Below are 16,086 nucleotides of genomic sequence, written 5' to 3'. Positions count from 1 at the left end.
ATAGAGTACCACTCACTGCTTTTGACTCCATTCAGGAAATTATAGATTCCCTGTTAGAGAAAAAGTTCATACGCGAGTGCAATTCCACCTACAATTCTCCAGTTTGGCCTGTCTTAAAGCCAAGCGGAAAATGGCATTTGACTGTAGATTACCAGCAGCTCAACAAACAGGTTCCCTTATCACGTTGGCCTATGATACATCTTGACCAAGACCTAGCTAAGGTTACTACAGCTAAATACTTCTCCACTGTTGACGTGGCAAATGGTTTTTGGACAATGAAGGTAGACCCAGCAGATCAGTATAAACTGGCATTTTCTTTTGGAGGTAGACAGTTCACATGGAACAGGTGCCCATTTGGCTATTCAAACTCCCCTGCTGAGTTGAACATATTTCTACACAAGGCTATGGGTGATTCAGCCACAAGCGGTAACCTGATGTACGTTGATGATATCCTTATGTGTAGTCAGACCTGGTCAGATCATCTAGCAGAGATCCGACATGTTCTCACCTAGCTCACTGAGGCAGGTGCTAAACTCTCATTAGCCAAAGGACAGTGGTTAGTACAAAGGTGGAGTATGCTGGACTGACTGTTGGCCCTGATGGTATTCAACCTTAGTCTAGTAGAATAGAAGCAGTAAAGAATATTAAACCTCCCACAAATGTCTCAGAACTGCATAGCTTCCTAGGAGTATGCAATTACTCCCGTCAGTTCATAAAAGATTATGCAGACATTGCCAAACTGCATGAACATTACATGAACTGCTTCAGAAAGGTAGAGAATTTAGCTGGGAAGAAAGACAGGCGCAGGCCATAAAAGAACTTAAAGACAGGCTGTGCACTGCCCCATGCCTAGCCTAGCCTACCCTGACAAAGACAAAGCATTTTTCCTTCAAGCTGATTTTTCTGAGCACTGCCTCAGTGCAGCACTCTCCCAAAAGCATGACCAAGACAAGCGGGTTGTTGCCTATGCTAGTGAGGCACTCGGTAGTGTAGAGATTAAGTTCTCAGACTGTGAGAAAGCCTTACTCGCTACAGTATGGGCAATTGAACATTTCCGTAGCTATATTGGGGGTCAGAAAGTAATTGTTGAGACATGTCATCAGCCCGTCCAGTTTCTAAATAGCCAAAGACTCAGAGAAGGTAGATTCTCAAACAGTCGAATTGCCACATGGATGATGGCATTGCAAGTTTATGAGGTGGAGGTGAGATACTCACAGAACAATAAGATGGCACTAGGCCAAGGGTTAGCTATGTGCCATGTATGTAGCTATTGCATTGATGGAGATAACCCAGCAAAAGTCAGCAGTAATCACCACACCCTTACTGACAACAAGCCATCATTACTATGATGAAAATGTCTGCACCGGTCTTCCTAAGGCCTACATTGATGGGTGCTCTTATCACCATGAACAACACATAGAGGCTGGAGTAGGATTAGTTTGGGAGGCTAATGCCCCCAATTGTGCACAACAGTTTTGTTTAGGCTCCAAGTCTAGTCAGTATGCAGAGATTGCTGCTGTACTCATAACTTTGCAACAAGCAGCAAAGTATAGTATCAGAGACTTGGTAATCTGTTCTGATTCAAACTATGCCAGACACAGCTTTGTTTCTCACTTCCCCCATTGGAAACCGAACGGTATGGAAAATGCCAGAGGAAAGGAAGTCAAGCATAAGGAATTGTTTCTTGCTTCTGACAAACTTGTCAGTCAGAATGGCATGACAGTGTACTGGAAGAAGGTAAAAGGGCATTCACAAGCCCCAGGGCCAGACAAAACAGGCAATGATGAAGCTGACAGGCCAGCCAAAGCAGGTGCCATTGCAGGAACTCCATGGAAGTTCCAGGAGGAGTGGTTTCCAACACCAGAGCCTACTCTTGTAAGTTTTAATGTGGTCACACGTAGGCAAGGAAAGAAATCTGTGGCAACCCCTGACAACACACCTCAGACTGTGGTGATGGGCAGACAGCTAGCAGATACTGACTTTATGGCCATGCAAAAACAGGACCCTTTGATCAACACTATTTACCTATTCATTTCTAACCCAGTAGAGCATCCGATAACTGAGCAAGATCTTGCAGTCAAGTGACCTGAAAACTCTGTACATTATCAGACACAATTTAAGGTTAGAGAAGGGTTTGCTAATATACTCACCTGACAAGAACACACCACCTCGATGGGTGGTCCCTACAGCCCACAGAGGGGTTATGCTCCTGCATGCCCATGATGAGCCTTGTGGAGGCCACAGGGGGGTGAAAGCAACATATGAGACCCTTCGTCAGTGAGCCTACTGGCCACATATGAAACAGGACATTGCAGCCTATATCCAGGGTTGTCTAGTTTGTTGTCAGTTTCAGCTATCTAACCCCCCTCACAGAGCCCTTCTTCAAAAGGCAGGAATAACATTTCCCTGGTCTAACATTCAGATGGATTAGATGGGTCCGGTAGTTAAGTCCTCCAGAGGTAACAAATACCTTCTTAATGTGACATGTGCATTCACCAAGTGGGTGGAACGTCTCCCAGCCCGAAATGACACAGCAGAGACCACAGCTATCTTGCTGATTAATCAAGTGTTTGGCCGGTGGGGGCTACCCCTCTCTGTAAATTCAGACCGCGGTACTCATTTTATAGCCACTGTATTGAGTGAACTGTGGAGAATGTTGGGAGTCCAGGCAAAACTTCACGTTTCTTATCTACCTCAGTCATTAGGACAGGTGGAGAGATCAAACCACACAATTGTAGGGATGTTGAAGAAGTACCTTTCAGCTAACAGAAAAGACTGGGATGTAAAACTTCCCCTGGTCTTAATGGTCATTAGGTCCACACCCCATAACTCTACAGGTGTCAGGCCTTTTGAAATGATGACAGGGAGGCAAATGACACTCTCTCTGCATCTTCTTTACTAACCTGAAGATGTCAGTGTGGCCAGTGCATATACTGCCCACCAGTATGTGGCAGACCTGAGGGCTCACCTCGGAAAGACATTTGCATGGGCACAAGAGCAACTGGAAAAAAGTGCTGAGGGCAGAAAGACATACTATGATCAAAAGTCCAGCTCTACAGAGTACCAAGTGGGAGACAAGGTGATGTATTTCAACTTCACAAAGCCTGTGGGTGTTCCCAAAAAGTTTCTCCCAAACTGGTCTGGTCATCATGAAATTGTAGGAAAACTATCACCAGTAGCATACCACATTAAAATCTTTTTTTTTTTTTTTTTTTTTTTGTGGCTAGTCATAGTGGTATTTGTTAGTTATACTCTGCTTACAAAGTAGTGAAAAGTGACACTCCGTATATGTGAAATTTCAGAATGAACCTGCTGAGCCTAATCATAGTTATCTGCATACTCAATGCAGTCCAGCCCATGGAAATCGTGGAATCAGGTCCTCCTACAGGCATTATACTTCAGGATGCCCCTGGAATTTTAGTGACTGACTGTTATGTCCACACTGAGAGAGTCTTTGTACGGCTCGACCCTGCTGACGTGTACAAAAAGCATGTGACCTCAGGGAGGATGGTCCCCTGGCATGTCGCCCAATGGACATCATAGGACACGCTCAGTTAGACACAATCCACATGCTTAAACAGCTACAAAAAGTCACCATATAACACAGGAAGAATTATGGGGAGATAGACGCCCAAAACACTTCCTTGGTACATTGCTGACAGCAGCATCAGCCCTAGGCTCACTCTTTGGTACTTCAACAGTTGGTACTTCAACAGTTAAAATCTTTAGCAAATCCACATTGGAAAAACATGTGGAAGGGTTGAAAGGAAAAAATGCCTGAGATACAAGAGAAAATATATTTTCAGCAGAGAAATCAGTTCTGCTGTTGACAGTTTAGCATTAAATCGGATCCTGTCATACTTGTTACCGGTGGAGATGGTGAGGAATATCTTAGGTCTGGTATTTGAGGGAACCATGCAAACACTGCAAATACATTTAGCTTACAGCCTGTCATGGAAACCAGGGACACAAGTCGGCAGCTCTACTTTCAAGCAAAATTAGAAAGAAGCGTTTATTTTTTCAAATTATGTGATTTTCGCTTTTTTGCAGAATCTGTTAGTTGAAATCACGAAGAAGACTCTCCGTGTTTGAGATGGCATTAATTGTATATTTAAAAGCGTATATTTTGAGGTTGAAATCGCCTTGTTTTGTCTGTGTGTATTTTCATACTGGCTTTTGTTATTGCCCCGCCCTCCAAGGGACGCGTGGCTAATTATTTATGCTGGCTGTAGAGATGATCTAAGCGACGATGAAAGCAGCATAATAAGACTGGATAATACCCTAATCTACAACTGAGCGAAGATGAAGAAGAGGAAGAATGTATCAGACTGGCGTCAGACGAATTGGACCGTAAGAAATCAGAGGCTATATCGATAGTAATGGGTCAAATCTGTAACCGTGGCTATAGTGTTAGGGGTAAGGCGCATGTCATCAAGTTTTGACACAACTCGATCAGAGGTTCGAATCTGCCTTTTGCCACACTCTCTCTACTCCCTTTTCCCATCACATATCAGATCGGAAAGGCATTTATTTTCAAAAAGAATTGAGAAAATATTCGAAAAGTGGAAATAAAGCATCTAACGTGTTTATTAATAAGTGTTTATCAGTTAGAGAGTGTGTCAAAAGGCGGATTCGAACCTCTGATCGATATGCGTCAAAACTTAATGACATGCGCCTTACCCCTACACTATAGCCACGGTTACAGACTTTACCCATTTCTTTATCGTACTCTAGGTTTGAGCAAAAAATTCAGAGCCCGGAGCCCTCCCCTGGACAGCACGCCAAATACGTATTATCTTTACTCTATTCAATTTGATGTAAGTGTGAACTTGTGTATTAGTAGTATGCGGTCCGATTTTTCCCGTTGCATCTGTCGTTACTAGCAACCATGCTGCTTTACAGGGGTTATGGCTTAGCTAAATGAGATGTAAATTAGCCCTATTGTCACTCCCAGCAGATGAGAACAGGTGAGAACTGCAAAACTTTAGAGGCAGTTTTCTCTCGTTTACACTTTTCTAAAGGCCTACATTCAGATGGTCAAAACTTCTCCAAATATTATCAGATTTCCATGTGTTACACATCGTTGGAAAGCTTGGAGACTACACTTTCAGAATCTGTGAATAACTCAAAATGCCCCTGACTTGTGTCCCTACTTTCCGTGACTGGTCACATATGTGTACAGTTGTCAAAGATATTCACTGGTTGTGCCCCAGTAAACCTTTCATAAGAGACCCCATTGTAGGCCTATGCGGCATTTAAAGATTAACCACGGAAGACAAATGCATTGCTGTTGCTACACAAAGGGAGGAGGTGACTGCCACCCAAATTGATAGAACAGGAAATAAGTGGCTAGTTAATACACCTGTTAGTGAAGCCATAATGAAATATAACCACCATGATGCAGCTATTCCGATACCCCTCCATAATGAAACTACGCTAATTCAAATCCCAGTAGGAGCAATTCTCCACATCAAACATGTAGTTCTGTACCATCTTAATGCAGATGTACATAATGTGGAGTTTGAAATAGTGGATGCTTTTGAGGGACACACTTTGGAAGTAGATGAGCCCCTCAGGAATTAAATCTTGTTTGACATACCTAAATTAGCACGGATCAGTCTCCAGTTAGGTAGCCTCCGAGCTTCACCTGTGGAGCCAAAACCTAAGAAGGCGCCTTTCACTTGGGGGTGGGATATCAGTGACAGCCTATTACTCATCTTCAAATAATGTGGATGGGCTACAATGGGACACCTCTTACATGGCAGGAAGGGGGGACCGTCTGCACCCACCACCATCAAGGTGAGGACTTCTCATTGGTCTACAAGTTGATTTTAACCACCAAACTCATTCCTAAGGTTTAGGCAAGTGCTGCCATAAAAATTCCTTCAGGACCTCCTGGAGGCAGCAGCAAAAGAGAGGCCACAGAGGTCTATCTAAATCCATTCATACACATGTTTGGAGGTCTTAAATGTATATGAACTGCAACTTATCCACCTCATCTTCACAAAAAAGTACAGTTTATGTTAATGGTTATTGACTGTAAAAACAACAGTCCACGGGACAGGTCCATTAACAGATAAACGAATGCGTGGACGATGACTTAGCCGTTTCTTATCATGTTTGGTCTCTAGCTGTTCCATACAATGCCTTTTCTTTTTTAAAAGAGGTTTGGTAAAGAAATAATGCATGGGTAAAACATTTAAGACACTGTTTTAACATGCCACTTTATGCTATGCAAATGAGTTCCACACTAGGGTGGGCAACACCGTGCCTACTTCAGAACCCAGTGGCCAATCACACTCACTGGAAAGGCACCGAATTTCAATCTCCTCCTCATCGGAAAGGGATAAATATGTCCCTGGATAGACACACCCTAATTCTGTGTTTCTAACCCCACGGGGAAGGAGACACTAACAGACACACCACGTCCTGAGCTTCTGACATGACGAGGAAAGAGACTACAAGACAGTGGAGGATAAGCTTTTGCAAGCAAAACCTTTATATTGCTTTCGGCAAACTCTAGCTGGAAAAGGGCTCTCTCCTTGAGAGATCTTATCTGACCTTTACGACTCCTCCAGCAGCACATCCAGTCCACCAAGGACCTCTGTATCGGCAGACATTGCCGGTCCCACACGGCTCCTCAGTGACGCAGCCAGCCTGCAAGATTCGACTGACCCAGCTGCCTGGTCCACGTTTAAGGACCCTCTTGGCACAACCAGAGTTCTGCATTCTTCAGCCCAGCGTGGCAACGGCTACTTGCAACTCTGCGCCCTTCCCACTGCACGCTACCCGCATAACCAGTGGAAGACGTATCTACTGCCAGGACTGATTACTGACTGTGTGGAACGTAAATATAATGTGCAGATTACCAAACCTCTTTCTAGAGACCTTGGCATTAGTTTATACATGCAGCATATGTTTTCTAACCTGTTTAGATAACAGTTAGTTGAGATTAGGTTGTAACAAATAATAGGTTTATTGTTTGTTTAATGATAAATAAGCATTCATTTATCCCCATTTGCCAGAACCATTAGGTGGTTCCCATAAGAAGCATTCTCATACAATTCTCTTCCATTGCTACATTCTGTTCAACAGCATTGCATTTATCCATTCTTATATTCCGTTCACATCATTTATTGGTTTTATTGTTTCATCCATTACTTTTTGGTTATTAGTTTACTATCCTTTAGAAGTACATATCCATTACTAGCATTATTAATCGTTGAAGTATTTACTCTTGCATATCTATTGTTAATAAATTTAGTTCACTTTATTACACTGTGTCTTCATTGTGTTGATGATTGAAGACTCTACTGGTTGTCCAGAATCACAAATCCTTCAGAAAAATCATGACCAACTCCCTCTAATTTACATTAATTCTGAATTACTGAACAGCTCTTTTGTGAGTGTTCTTATATTGTTAAGATAGTATTCTTAGCTGGTGCCCCGTATCAAAGGGGGGAGGGGTCATCTGATTCACTCATAACCAGACCTTAAGTAACACTTGATCTGAAAATCCCTACAAATGCATAGTTATGTTTTGTAAATTATTAGTTCATCATTAACTAATAAATCGTAAATTACTTATAACTGAATCTACAATACATGCATAAAATAATTAACATATCACTCATTAATCATTTATGAACACATAGTCATGTTTCATAAATGATAAGTTAATCATTTTGTGGCAAGCAGAGGGACCTTGAGAGTGGTCCGGTGGCGAGTAGTAATGAGCGCCAGCTGCTCGACACACTGGTCTCGTCTCACCATGGCGGAGTGACGGTGTCATGACAACGGGAGTATAAAGGGAGGAGCAAAGACAGTGGAAGACGAGAGAGGACCAGGCCTGGACTTTGTGTTGAGTTTTGTTATGTTTGTGCGGGCAGTCGTCCGTGAGGGGCTGCCCGCGGTTTACTTTAGTTTTGTTTATTTAATAAAAGTTGTTGAATGTTCGCCAGTTCCCGCCTCCTTCCTTCCCATCTACGAACGTTTATGGAACGTTTACATTGGTGCCGAAGCCCGAGAGGAAGGAAGGATGCGCTGTCGGAGAGCCCTCGCTGCGGAGGGGGATCGCGGTGCTGAGGAGTTCGGGCAGCGCAGATGAGAAGGACCGCGAGAGGCTGCCCGAGGCGGTGGTGCTGGAGTGAGTGAAGACCGGTGGGACGGAGAGCTCACTGCCTTGCCGCTGGGTCGAGGTGGGGTGGCGGCCGTTTTTTTAAATTTCCTTTTCTTTTTTTCCTCTCTCCCCTCTCATGTTTGGTCGCTACTCGTGCTCCCGGCTCAGTTATATCTCATTTGTATATGTTATATAAAGCCTTAAAGTTCTGCATAACTAAGGCCGTGGTTACTTTGAGTGACAGCCATTTATCCACCCTCTATAGTCATTGCGTCACCTCAGCTCTGCCCACATCCTGCCCTTTTGCCCATTTTCTGTTATCCTTGAGCATGACTTGCTTGCAAGATGGCAACACCCAGCTCGTCTCTACTTTAAGCTTCAGAACGGCTTATCAGAATCCTATGGGTGACGTCATGGACACTTGTGCATATTTTTTTTTACAGTCTATGTTACGCCGCTTATATACTCTCCATAAACAAACTTTGTGAGTCGTCCACGGACGAGGCGGAGCATTCGGCATCTGGCCCCTTGCCGCTGAATCCTTGAGAAAAGGTATTGGGCTTGGGCTATGTGAGTGACCCTGCGGGGATCCTACATATTTTTCCATGGTTGCTCCTCTCAGAAGCACAGGACAGGACATTAATTACGTAAAATATTTTTAATGTGTTAAAACGACATCTGTGATCCCTAAATTCCATTTTCATGACAGGATTTCGGGATTCAAAATGGCCTTAAGTTACAAACAGAGCATCTTTATCGATATGGATGGATAGTGTTCATGAATATGTGAAAATATGTTTGACGTATTTCCTGCTTTTGTAGCCACTCTTCATGCAAACTGGAAAACCATCTTCAAGGACAACCCTGCGTTCATTTTTTCGAATACCCAATGTATTCCCATACTGCAGATTGTAACTTTTCTTGGTCAGGGGATAGAGATTAGAATTTTTAGCTGTACATGTAGAGTGGAGTCCAAACAGTGACGTGTAATGAAGTTGCATATGCGCAGTAGCGCAAGTGAGATCTGCTTTCATTTTTTTCACCAAAACCGTGTATAAGCAAATGCTCACAATATGATAATCGTATGTCAATATCACGATACCGCCATACCAGTATACCGTTACAACCCTAGTGCCAATTCACCTACTCAGCTCCTCAGCAAAATACTGTTGCATTTGATGCAAGCACCTGTAACTCATTCATACCCGCACTGTGTGGCATGAGTAGCTGGTGCAATCATTGCATGCTAATGTGCATTGGCTCGTTTAGTTACACTCAAAGTAGATTAGCTCTTGCTAGCGAGATTCCTATTCATCGGTACTCCGACGTGGCCTTTCCGAGCCCTCCTTCAGGGAATGAGGTTTACATACATAACCAAGATGTTTAACATGGAGATCAAACTATCAAACTCATTTCAGCTATGATGTATCCAACCAAATTGGCAATTATCAAATGTCAGGCTCATAAGCAAGGCATCAAACACAATAATGCTGCTGAACTGCATGCAGGTTCCTGGGTGGAAACGTGCTGTAATGGTACCCTCAGTTTTGATCAAATCCATTCCTAGCATTGACAGTATAAAAGACATGCAGAATATGCAACACCATATAAACTATGGCAACAAAGAAGGGCAATGAGAGATGTCAGAGATTTTCTTAAAAAAGCAGAATTTAAGGGACATTGAGACTTAAGTACTATTTCGCATGGGATTAGTATTATCTAGGGACCTCTGTGATTTAAAAATTACTCCCCCACATCTGAGTTTTGCGTGGCGCATTCGCACGGAATAAGCAAAACCTGTGATTTTACTCGAATTTACTGACTTATCTCCCCGATATGATGTCAAGACATGTAAATGATTTTTTTGTTATAGATATAGCAGTATGAAATCATAAACAGTAATGTATCAATATAGTTTTGATAGTTTTATAGTAAAAAAAATAATTTCTTTATTTTTAAAAATATTTAAAAATATAATAAAATAGAAAACAGTTATTGTATAAGCAATAATACTGTTTTTATATTTTGGATTAAATAAATACAACCTTGGTGAACATTAAAGACTTTTTAAAAAAATAAATAAAAAAAAAATAATTCCCCATACATTTGATATGTACAGTATATATTATTGTTATACAAGATCACGTGACATTCTTTACAGGAAGACTCCTAGCAAAACTGGACTGAGACAAACACTGCAAAAAAAAAAAAGTCTCCAATTGAAAACTTTCTATTGACTGATCACATTTTTTTAAATTTTTTCAGTTGGCCAAATTGAATTTCTGTGAATTGATGCAATTTAATTCACAGAAATTCAATTTTGCCAACTGAAAAAAATAGATATGATCAATCACTAGATATGATCAGTCACTATTGGACACCTGACTCTTTTTTTTTTTTTTACAGTTAAGGGATGAAATATTAATTTCCATTTTCCACACACTCACCTTTTCCTGTGCCTTCGTACGGATTTGTATATCTTGCCTTTCATGGGCTAAGGTTTCAGCCAATAAAGAAAACTGCAAAAGGACAAAAAATACTTGATACATTACACAAACTAATGAACAGGGCCAACATAATTTCAATATATATATATATATATATATATATATATATATATATATATATATATATATATATATATATTTTTTTTTTTTTTTTTTTTTTTTTTGCAATTGTACGTTGCATGTACGTTACGTATTTCTCTCTGATAAATATATTTGCTAAAATAATTTAAGTTAATTTTTATTCTCATTAATGTACACACACACACACACACACACACACACACACACACACACACACACACACACACACACACACACACACACACACACACACACACACACACACACACACACACACACACACACACACACACACACACACACACCACCCCATATTGACAAAAAAACAGAATTGTTGAAATTTTTGCAGATTTATTAAAAAAGAAAAACTGAAATATCACATGGTCCTAAGTATTCAGACCCTTTGCTGTGACACTCATATACAGTGAATACGGAAAGTATTCAGACCCCCTTAATTTTTTCACTTTGTTATATTGCATCCATTAAATACCCACTAAGTTAAAAACCCACTGTATTTAACTAAGGTGCTGTCCATTTCCTATGATCATCCTTGAGATGGTTCTACACCTTCATTTGAGTCCAGCTATGTTAGATTATAATGTATTTGATTAGGGAAGCCACACACCTGTCTATACAAGACCTTATAGCTCACAGTGCATATCAGCGCAAATGAGAATCATGAGGTCAAAGGAACTGTCTGAAGAGCTCAGAGACAGAATTGTGGCAAGGCACAGATCTGGCCAAGGTTACAAAAAAATTCTGCTGCACTTAAGGTTCCTAAGAGCACAGTGGCCTCCATAATCCTTAAATGCAAGACGTTTGGGATGACCAGAACCCTTCCTAGAGCTGGCCATCTAGGCAAACTGAGCTATCGGGGGAGAAGAGCCTTGATGAGAGAGGTAAAGAATAACCCAAAGATCACTGTGAATGAGCTCCAGAGATGCAGTCGGGAGATGGGAGAAAGTTGTAGAAAGTCAACCATCACTGCAGCCCTCCACCAGTCTGGGCTTTATGGCAGAGTGGACAGACGGAAGCCTCTTATCAGTGCAAGACACATGAAAGTTTGCTAAAAAACACCAGGACTCCAAGATGTTGAGAAATAAGTTTCTCTAGTCTGGTAAACCCAAGATAGAACTTTTTGGCCTTAATTCTTAGCGGTATGTGTGGAAAAAAAATCACCTGTCCAATACAGTCTCAACAGTAAAGCATGGTGGTGGTAGCATCTTACCATGGGGGTGTTTTTCAGCTGCAGGGACATGACAACTGGTTGTAATCGAGGAAAGATGAATGAGGCCAAGTGGAGGGATATCTATGGGGTTACCATCCTGCCACAATTCTGCAAGTGTAAGATCATATTTTGAGTGCGCAAAAGGGCATTTTGCACGCACATGAACTGAGTTTTGCTGAGAAATGTTCGTCTCGCAAATAAAGTATTTTAAGCGAACGAAAATCAATTTTGCATTTAATATAAGTTTACTTGGATGTGCGCCAAAGTTCTCTTTCACACGCACAACGTCTCGGTTGACTGCTCGTCAGCTCGCTTGCTCAACACAACTCAACGTAACAATAATGACATAATTCCAGCCAATCAGAGATGAGACTGCTAAATTCTGATTAGCTGGCTTAACAACCTATCACAAGACTCCCTGCATTACCTACAGCAGACAAGGAAATATACATGGAAAATCAAATATCACACTGTTATAAAGTCTTTGAAATTAATATAAAAGGAAGAAGTATAAAAAGTATGCATGTGTATGCTTGTCATATCATATGTACGGGCCCTTCTCATAAAATTAGCATATTGTGATAAAGTTCATTATTTTCCATAATGTAATGATAAAAATTAAACTTTCATATATTTTAGATTCATTGCACACCAACTGAAATATTTCATGTCTTATATTGTTTTAATACTGATGATTTTGGCATACAGCTCATGAAAACCCAAAATTCCTGTCTCAAAAAATTTGCATATTTAATTGGACCAATAAAAAAAAAAAAAAAAAAAGAGTTTTTACTACAAAAAAAGTCAACCTTCAAATAATTATGTTCAGTTATGCACTCAATACTTGGTCGGGAATCCTTTTGCAGAAATGACGGCGTGGCATGGAGGCAATCAGCCTGTGGCACTGCTGAGGTGTTATGGAGGCCCAGGATGCTTCGATAGCGGCCTTAAGCTCATCCAGAGTGTTGGGTCTTGCGTCTCTCAACTTTCTCTTCACAATATCCTTATATCCACAATATAACTATGGGGTTCAGGTCAGGAGAGTTGGCAGGCCAATTGAGCACAGTAATACCATGGTCAGTAAACCATTTACCAGTGGTTTTGGCACTGTGAGCTGGTGCCAGGTCGTGCTGAAAAACGTAATCATCTCCATAAAGATTTCAGCAGATGGAAGCATGAAGTGCTCCAAAATCTCCTGATAGCTAGCTACATTGACCCTGCCCTTGATAAAACACAGTGGACCAACACCAGCAGCTGACATGGCACCCCAGACCATCACTGATTGTGGGTACTTGACACTGGACTTCAGACATTTTGGCATTTCCTTCTCCCCAGTCTTCCTCCAGACTCTGGCACCTTGATTTCCGAATGACATGCAAAATTTGCTTTCATCCGAAAAAAGTACTTTGGACCACTAAGCAACAGTCCAGTGCTGCTTCTCTGTAGCCCAAAAGTGGCTTGACCTGGGGAATGCGGCACCTGTAGCCCATTTCCTGCACACGCCTGTGCACGGTGGCTCTGGATATTTCTACTCCAGACTCAGTCCACTGCTTCCGCAGGTCCCCCAAGGTCTGGAATCGGTCCTTCTCCACAATCTTCCTCAGGGTCCGGTCACCTCTTCTCGTTGTGCAATGTTTTTTTGCCATACTTTTTCCTTCCCACAGACGTGCTAAAAACTGAGGTGCCTTGATACAGCACTCTGGGAACAGCCTATTCGTTCAGAAATTTCTTTCTGTGTCTTACCCTCTAAATTGAGGGTGTCAGTGATGGCCTTCTGGACAGCAGTCAGGTCGGCAGTCTTACCCAAGATTGTGGTTTTAAGTAATGAACCAGGCTGGGAGTTTTTAAAAGCATCAAGAATATTTTGCAGGTGTTTAGAGTTAATTAGTTGATTCAGATAGCAGATTCATATTCAGGTTAATAGCTCGTTTAGAGAACCATTTCATGATATGCTCATTTTTTAAGACCGGAATTTGGGGTTTTCATGAGCTGTATGCCAAAAATCATCAGTATTAAAACAATAAAAGACCTGAAATATTTCAGTTGGTGTGCAATTAATCTAAAATATATGAAAGTTTAATTTTTATCATTACATTATGGAAAATAATGAACTTTTATCGCATACGCTAATTTTTTGAGAAGGACCTGTATATACTCAGAATGACAAATACACATTGGATGGTTTCGCATAAACTATGCATTGCCACAATACAGCTTATTGCTGTAAAATATGTATGTGCAGTTGAGAGCTAAACAGCTCTCATAGAGGCATTTTGTTGATGCGTGATTCGGATCAGACCTGAGGCGGTTGCTTTTTAACAGGGAAACGCCGTAAGAAAGTGTTTTACCTAATTTACAATATGTATTTTATATTGTTCTTTTGTTCGTATGTATAATACGCCATAAAGTGCGTATCATATGCACGCGAATAACAGCGTAGCATAGACAGGGCAATCATTGTTCATTCATCAAACTGTAATCTTTCTTATTGCACTACTTAATCTTTGTGTCTGATTTGTATTGGGTAGAAATCCAGATTCAAAGACGCAAATGAAATGACTAACAAAGGAAAAAAAAATGTTTGTGCAAAATCAGTGACAAACTTTTAGGTAGGATCGTTTCATGAACTTTTTTTTTACTGAAAATGTTGACCTCATTTGTTTTTGCACAGAAAATGTGACCTGTCTGATGTCTCTGTCTTCAGAAGCATCATGTTCAACAGCTGCATCAACATTGATTTTTGACAATCCCCTAGAATGAATGCTTTGTTTATAATGAGGACGATGTTTTAAGCTATGAAACTTGCAGAATGTTTTAATACAAAATACCTTGTATGTCAAAAGATCAAGACAAATTTGATTTATCATGTCATGACTTCTTTAACGCTAATTCAATTTGCATAACAGGGCATTAAAAAAAAAAACATTTACTGTAGGCACAAATAACTTAACCAGAACCACCTCAAGTGGCCACCAACTAATCCAAATATTTTTATCTTCTTTCTTGTTTCAGATGCTGCCATAGAACGGCATGAGAAGGCAACAGTTTGGTAGAACTGAGGTTCCAATATAAGAGCATGCACATGATGTCCCAGTAGACGGCGTGTAACTGTATTACACCAACTGAGTGGCAGGATTGGTGTTTAACGTGAATGCTGCAAAAAACAACAACACCCAAAACGCATCTAATATGGGAAAGGGTTAGGTACAAATATATACAGTTGATTGCACATTCAACAATAAATCAGAACAAACTTTGTACAACCTTCTGAAAGCTACAGAAAAGACAAGCAAATAGATGCTGTTATTCGCAGAAACAACTTGAATTCAGCAGCAGAACATTTTAGGTTAGATATGTTAAATTTTGGGCTAAAGTCATATACTAGGTCATATACTGTATTGACAACTCATCAATTAAATATTTATATTTTTGTTAGCGTTTATTAAAAAATATCCATTGTAATGAGCCTTGTGGTACAATGGTGGATGGTTAAATACACTCTTAGAAGAAAAGGTTCTATCGGCGCTACGTATTTGGAACCCTTAAAAGGTTATATATACAAGTATAGTTGATTATACTCCAAAGACCCTTTTACGCTAAAAGGGTTCTATAATGTCAAGAAAGATTGCACTTAAAAAGGGTTCTATATAGAACACTGCAAAAAAATGCATTTCTTTTCTTAGCAAAAACTCTCTTAATTTTGAGTTATTTTTTCCCAAAATAAGACAATTACTTTTGCTTGTCTAGTAAATTATTCTTGTTTTAAGAATGTTTAGATGTTTGGACTAGAAACAAGACAAAAGACAAAAAGCATTTTTTGCAGTGAACCTTTTAGGGGATCCAACTACATAGCGCCAATAGAAGGATTCTATATAGAACCTTTTCTTCTAAGAGTGTAGACTAACCCAGTTTTCCTTACAAAGCAAAGGTGTATAGGTTGGAACACCATTACAGTGCAGAACTCTGTATTGTCTGGTTCATAGCTGATGGCTATCTATAAAAATCTCTACAAAATATAATTAAACAACCAGCATATACATTGCCTTTGACTTCCATTGTAAGAAGAAAAAAATACTATGGAAGTCAATGGCTCCAGTTAACTGTTTGGTTATGGACATTCTTCAAAATATCTTCCCTTGTGTTCAGCTGAA

At 40.5% G+C, this 16,086-nt stretch overlaps 1 protein-coding gene across 3 annotated transcripts in view; it reads right to left on the bottom strand.

The window, feature by feature from the left end:
• LOC137094135 (centrosomal protein of 95 kDa-like) overlaps positions 1–16,086 on the bottom strand; it is a 210,422-nt gene that overhangs the window by 17,510 nt on the left and 176,826 nt on the right. The window contains exons 19-20 of one of the 3 annotated variants that reach the window (XR_010908600.1): positions 11,936–12,043; positions 10,567–10,638 (exon numbers count right to left, since the gene is read on the bottom strand). The exons of 1 other annotated variant lie outside the window; for it this stretch is intronic. Coding sequence is in view for 1 of the 2 variants with exons in the window: in XM_067459432.1 (XP_067315533.1) it covers positions 10,567–10,638 (72 nt within the window). In the remaining variant the exon portion in view is untranslated. The remainder of the gene's footprint in view (positions 1–10,566; positions 10,639–11,935; positions 12,044–16,086) is intronic. One more of the 3 variants, XM_067459432.1, reaches the window with a different exon arrangement.

Source organism: Pseudorasbora parva, chromosome 12 (genome assembly GCF_024679245.1).
Source record: "Pseudorasbora parva isolate DD20220531a chromosome 12, ASM2467924v1, whole genome shotgun sequence".
Classification (NCBI taxonomy): Eukaryota; Metazoa; Chordata; class Actinopteri; order Cypriniformes; family Gobionidae; genus Pseudorasbora; species Pseudorasbora parva.
The sequence above is the reverse complement of the archived record's forward strand: the minus strand, read 5'-3'. Positions and strand labels throughout refer to the sequence as shown.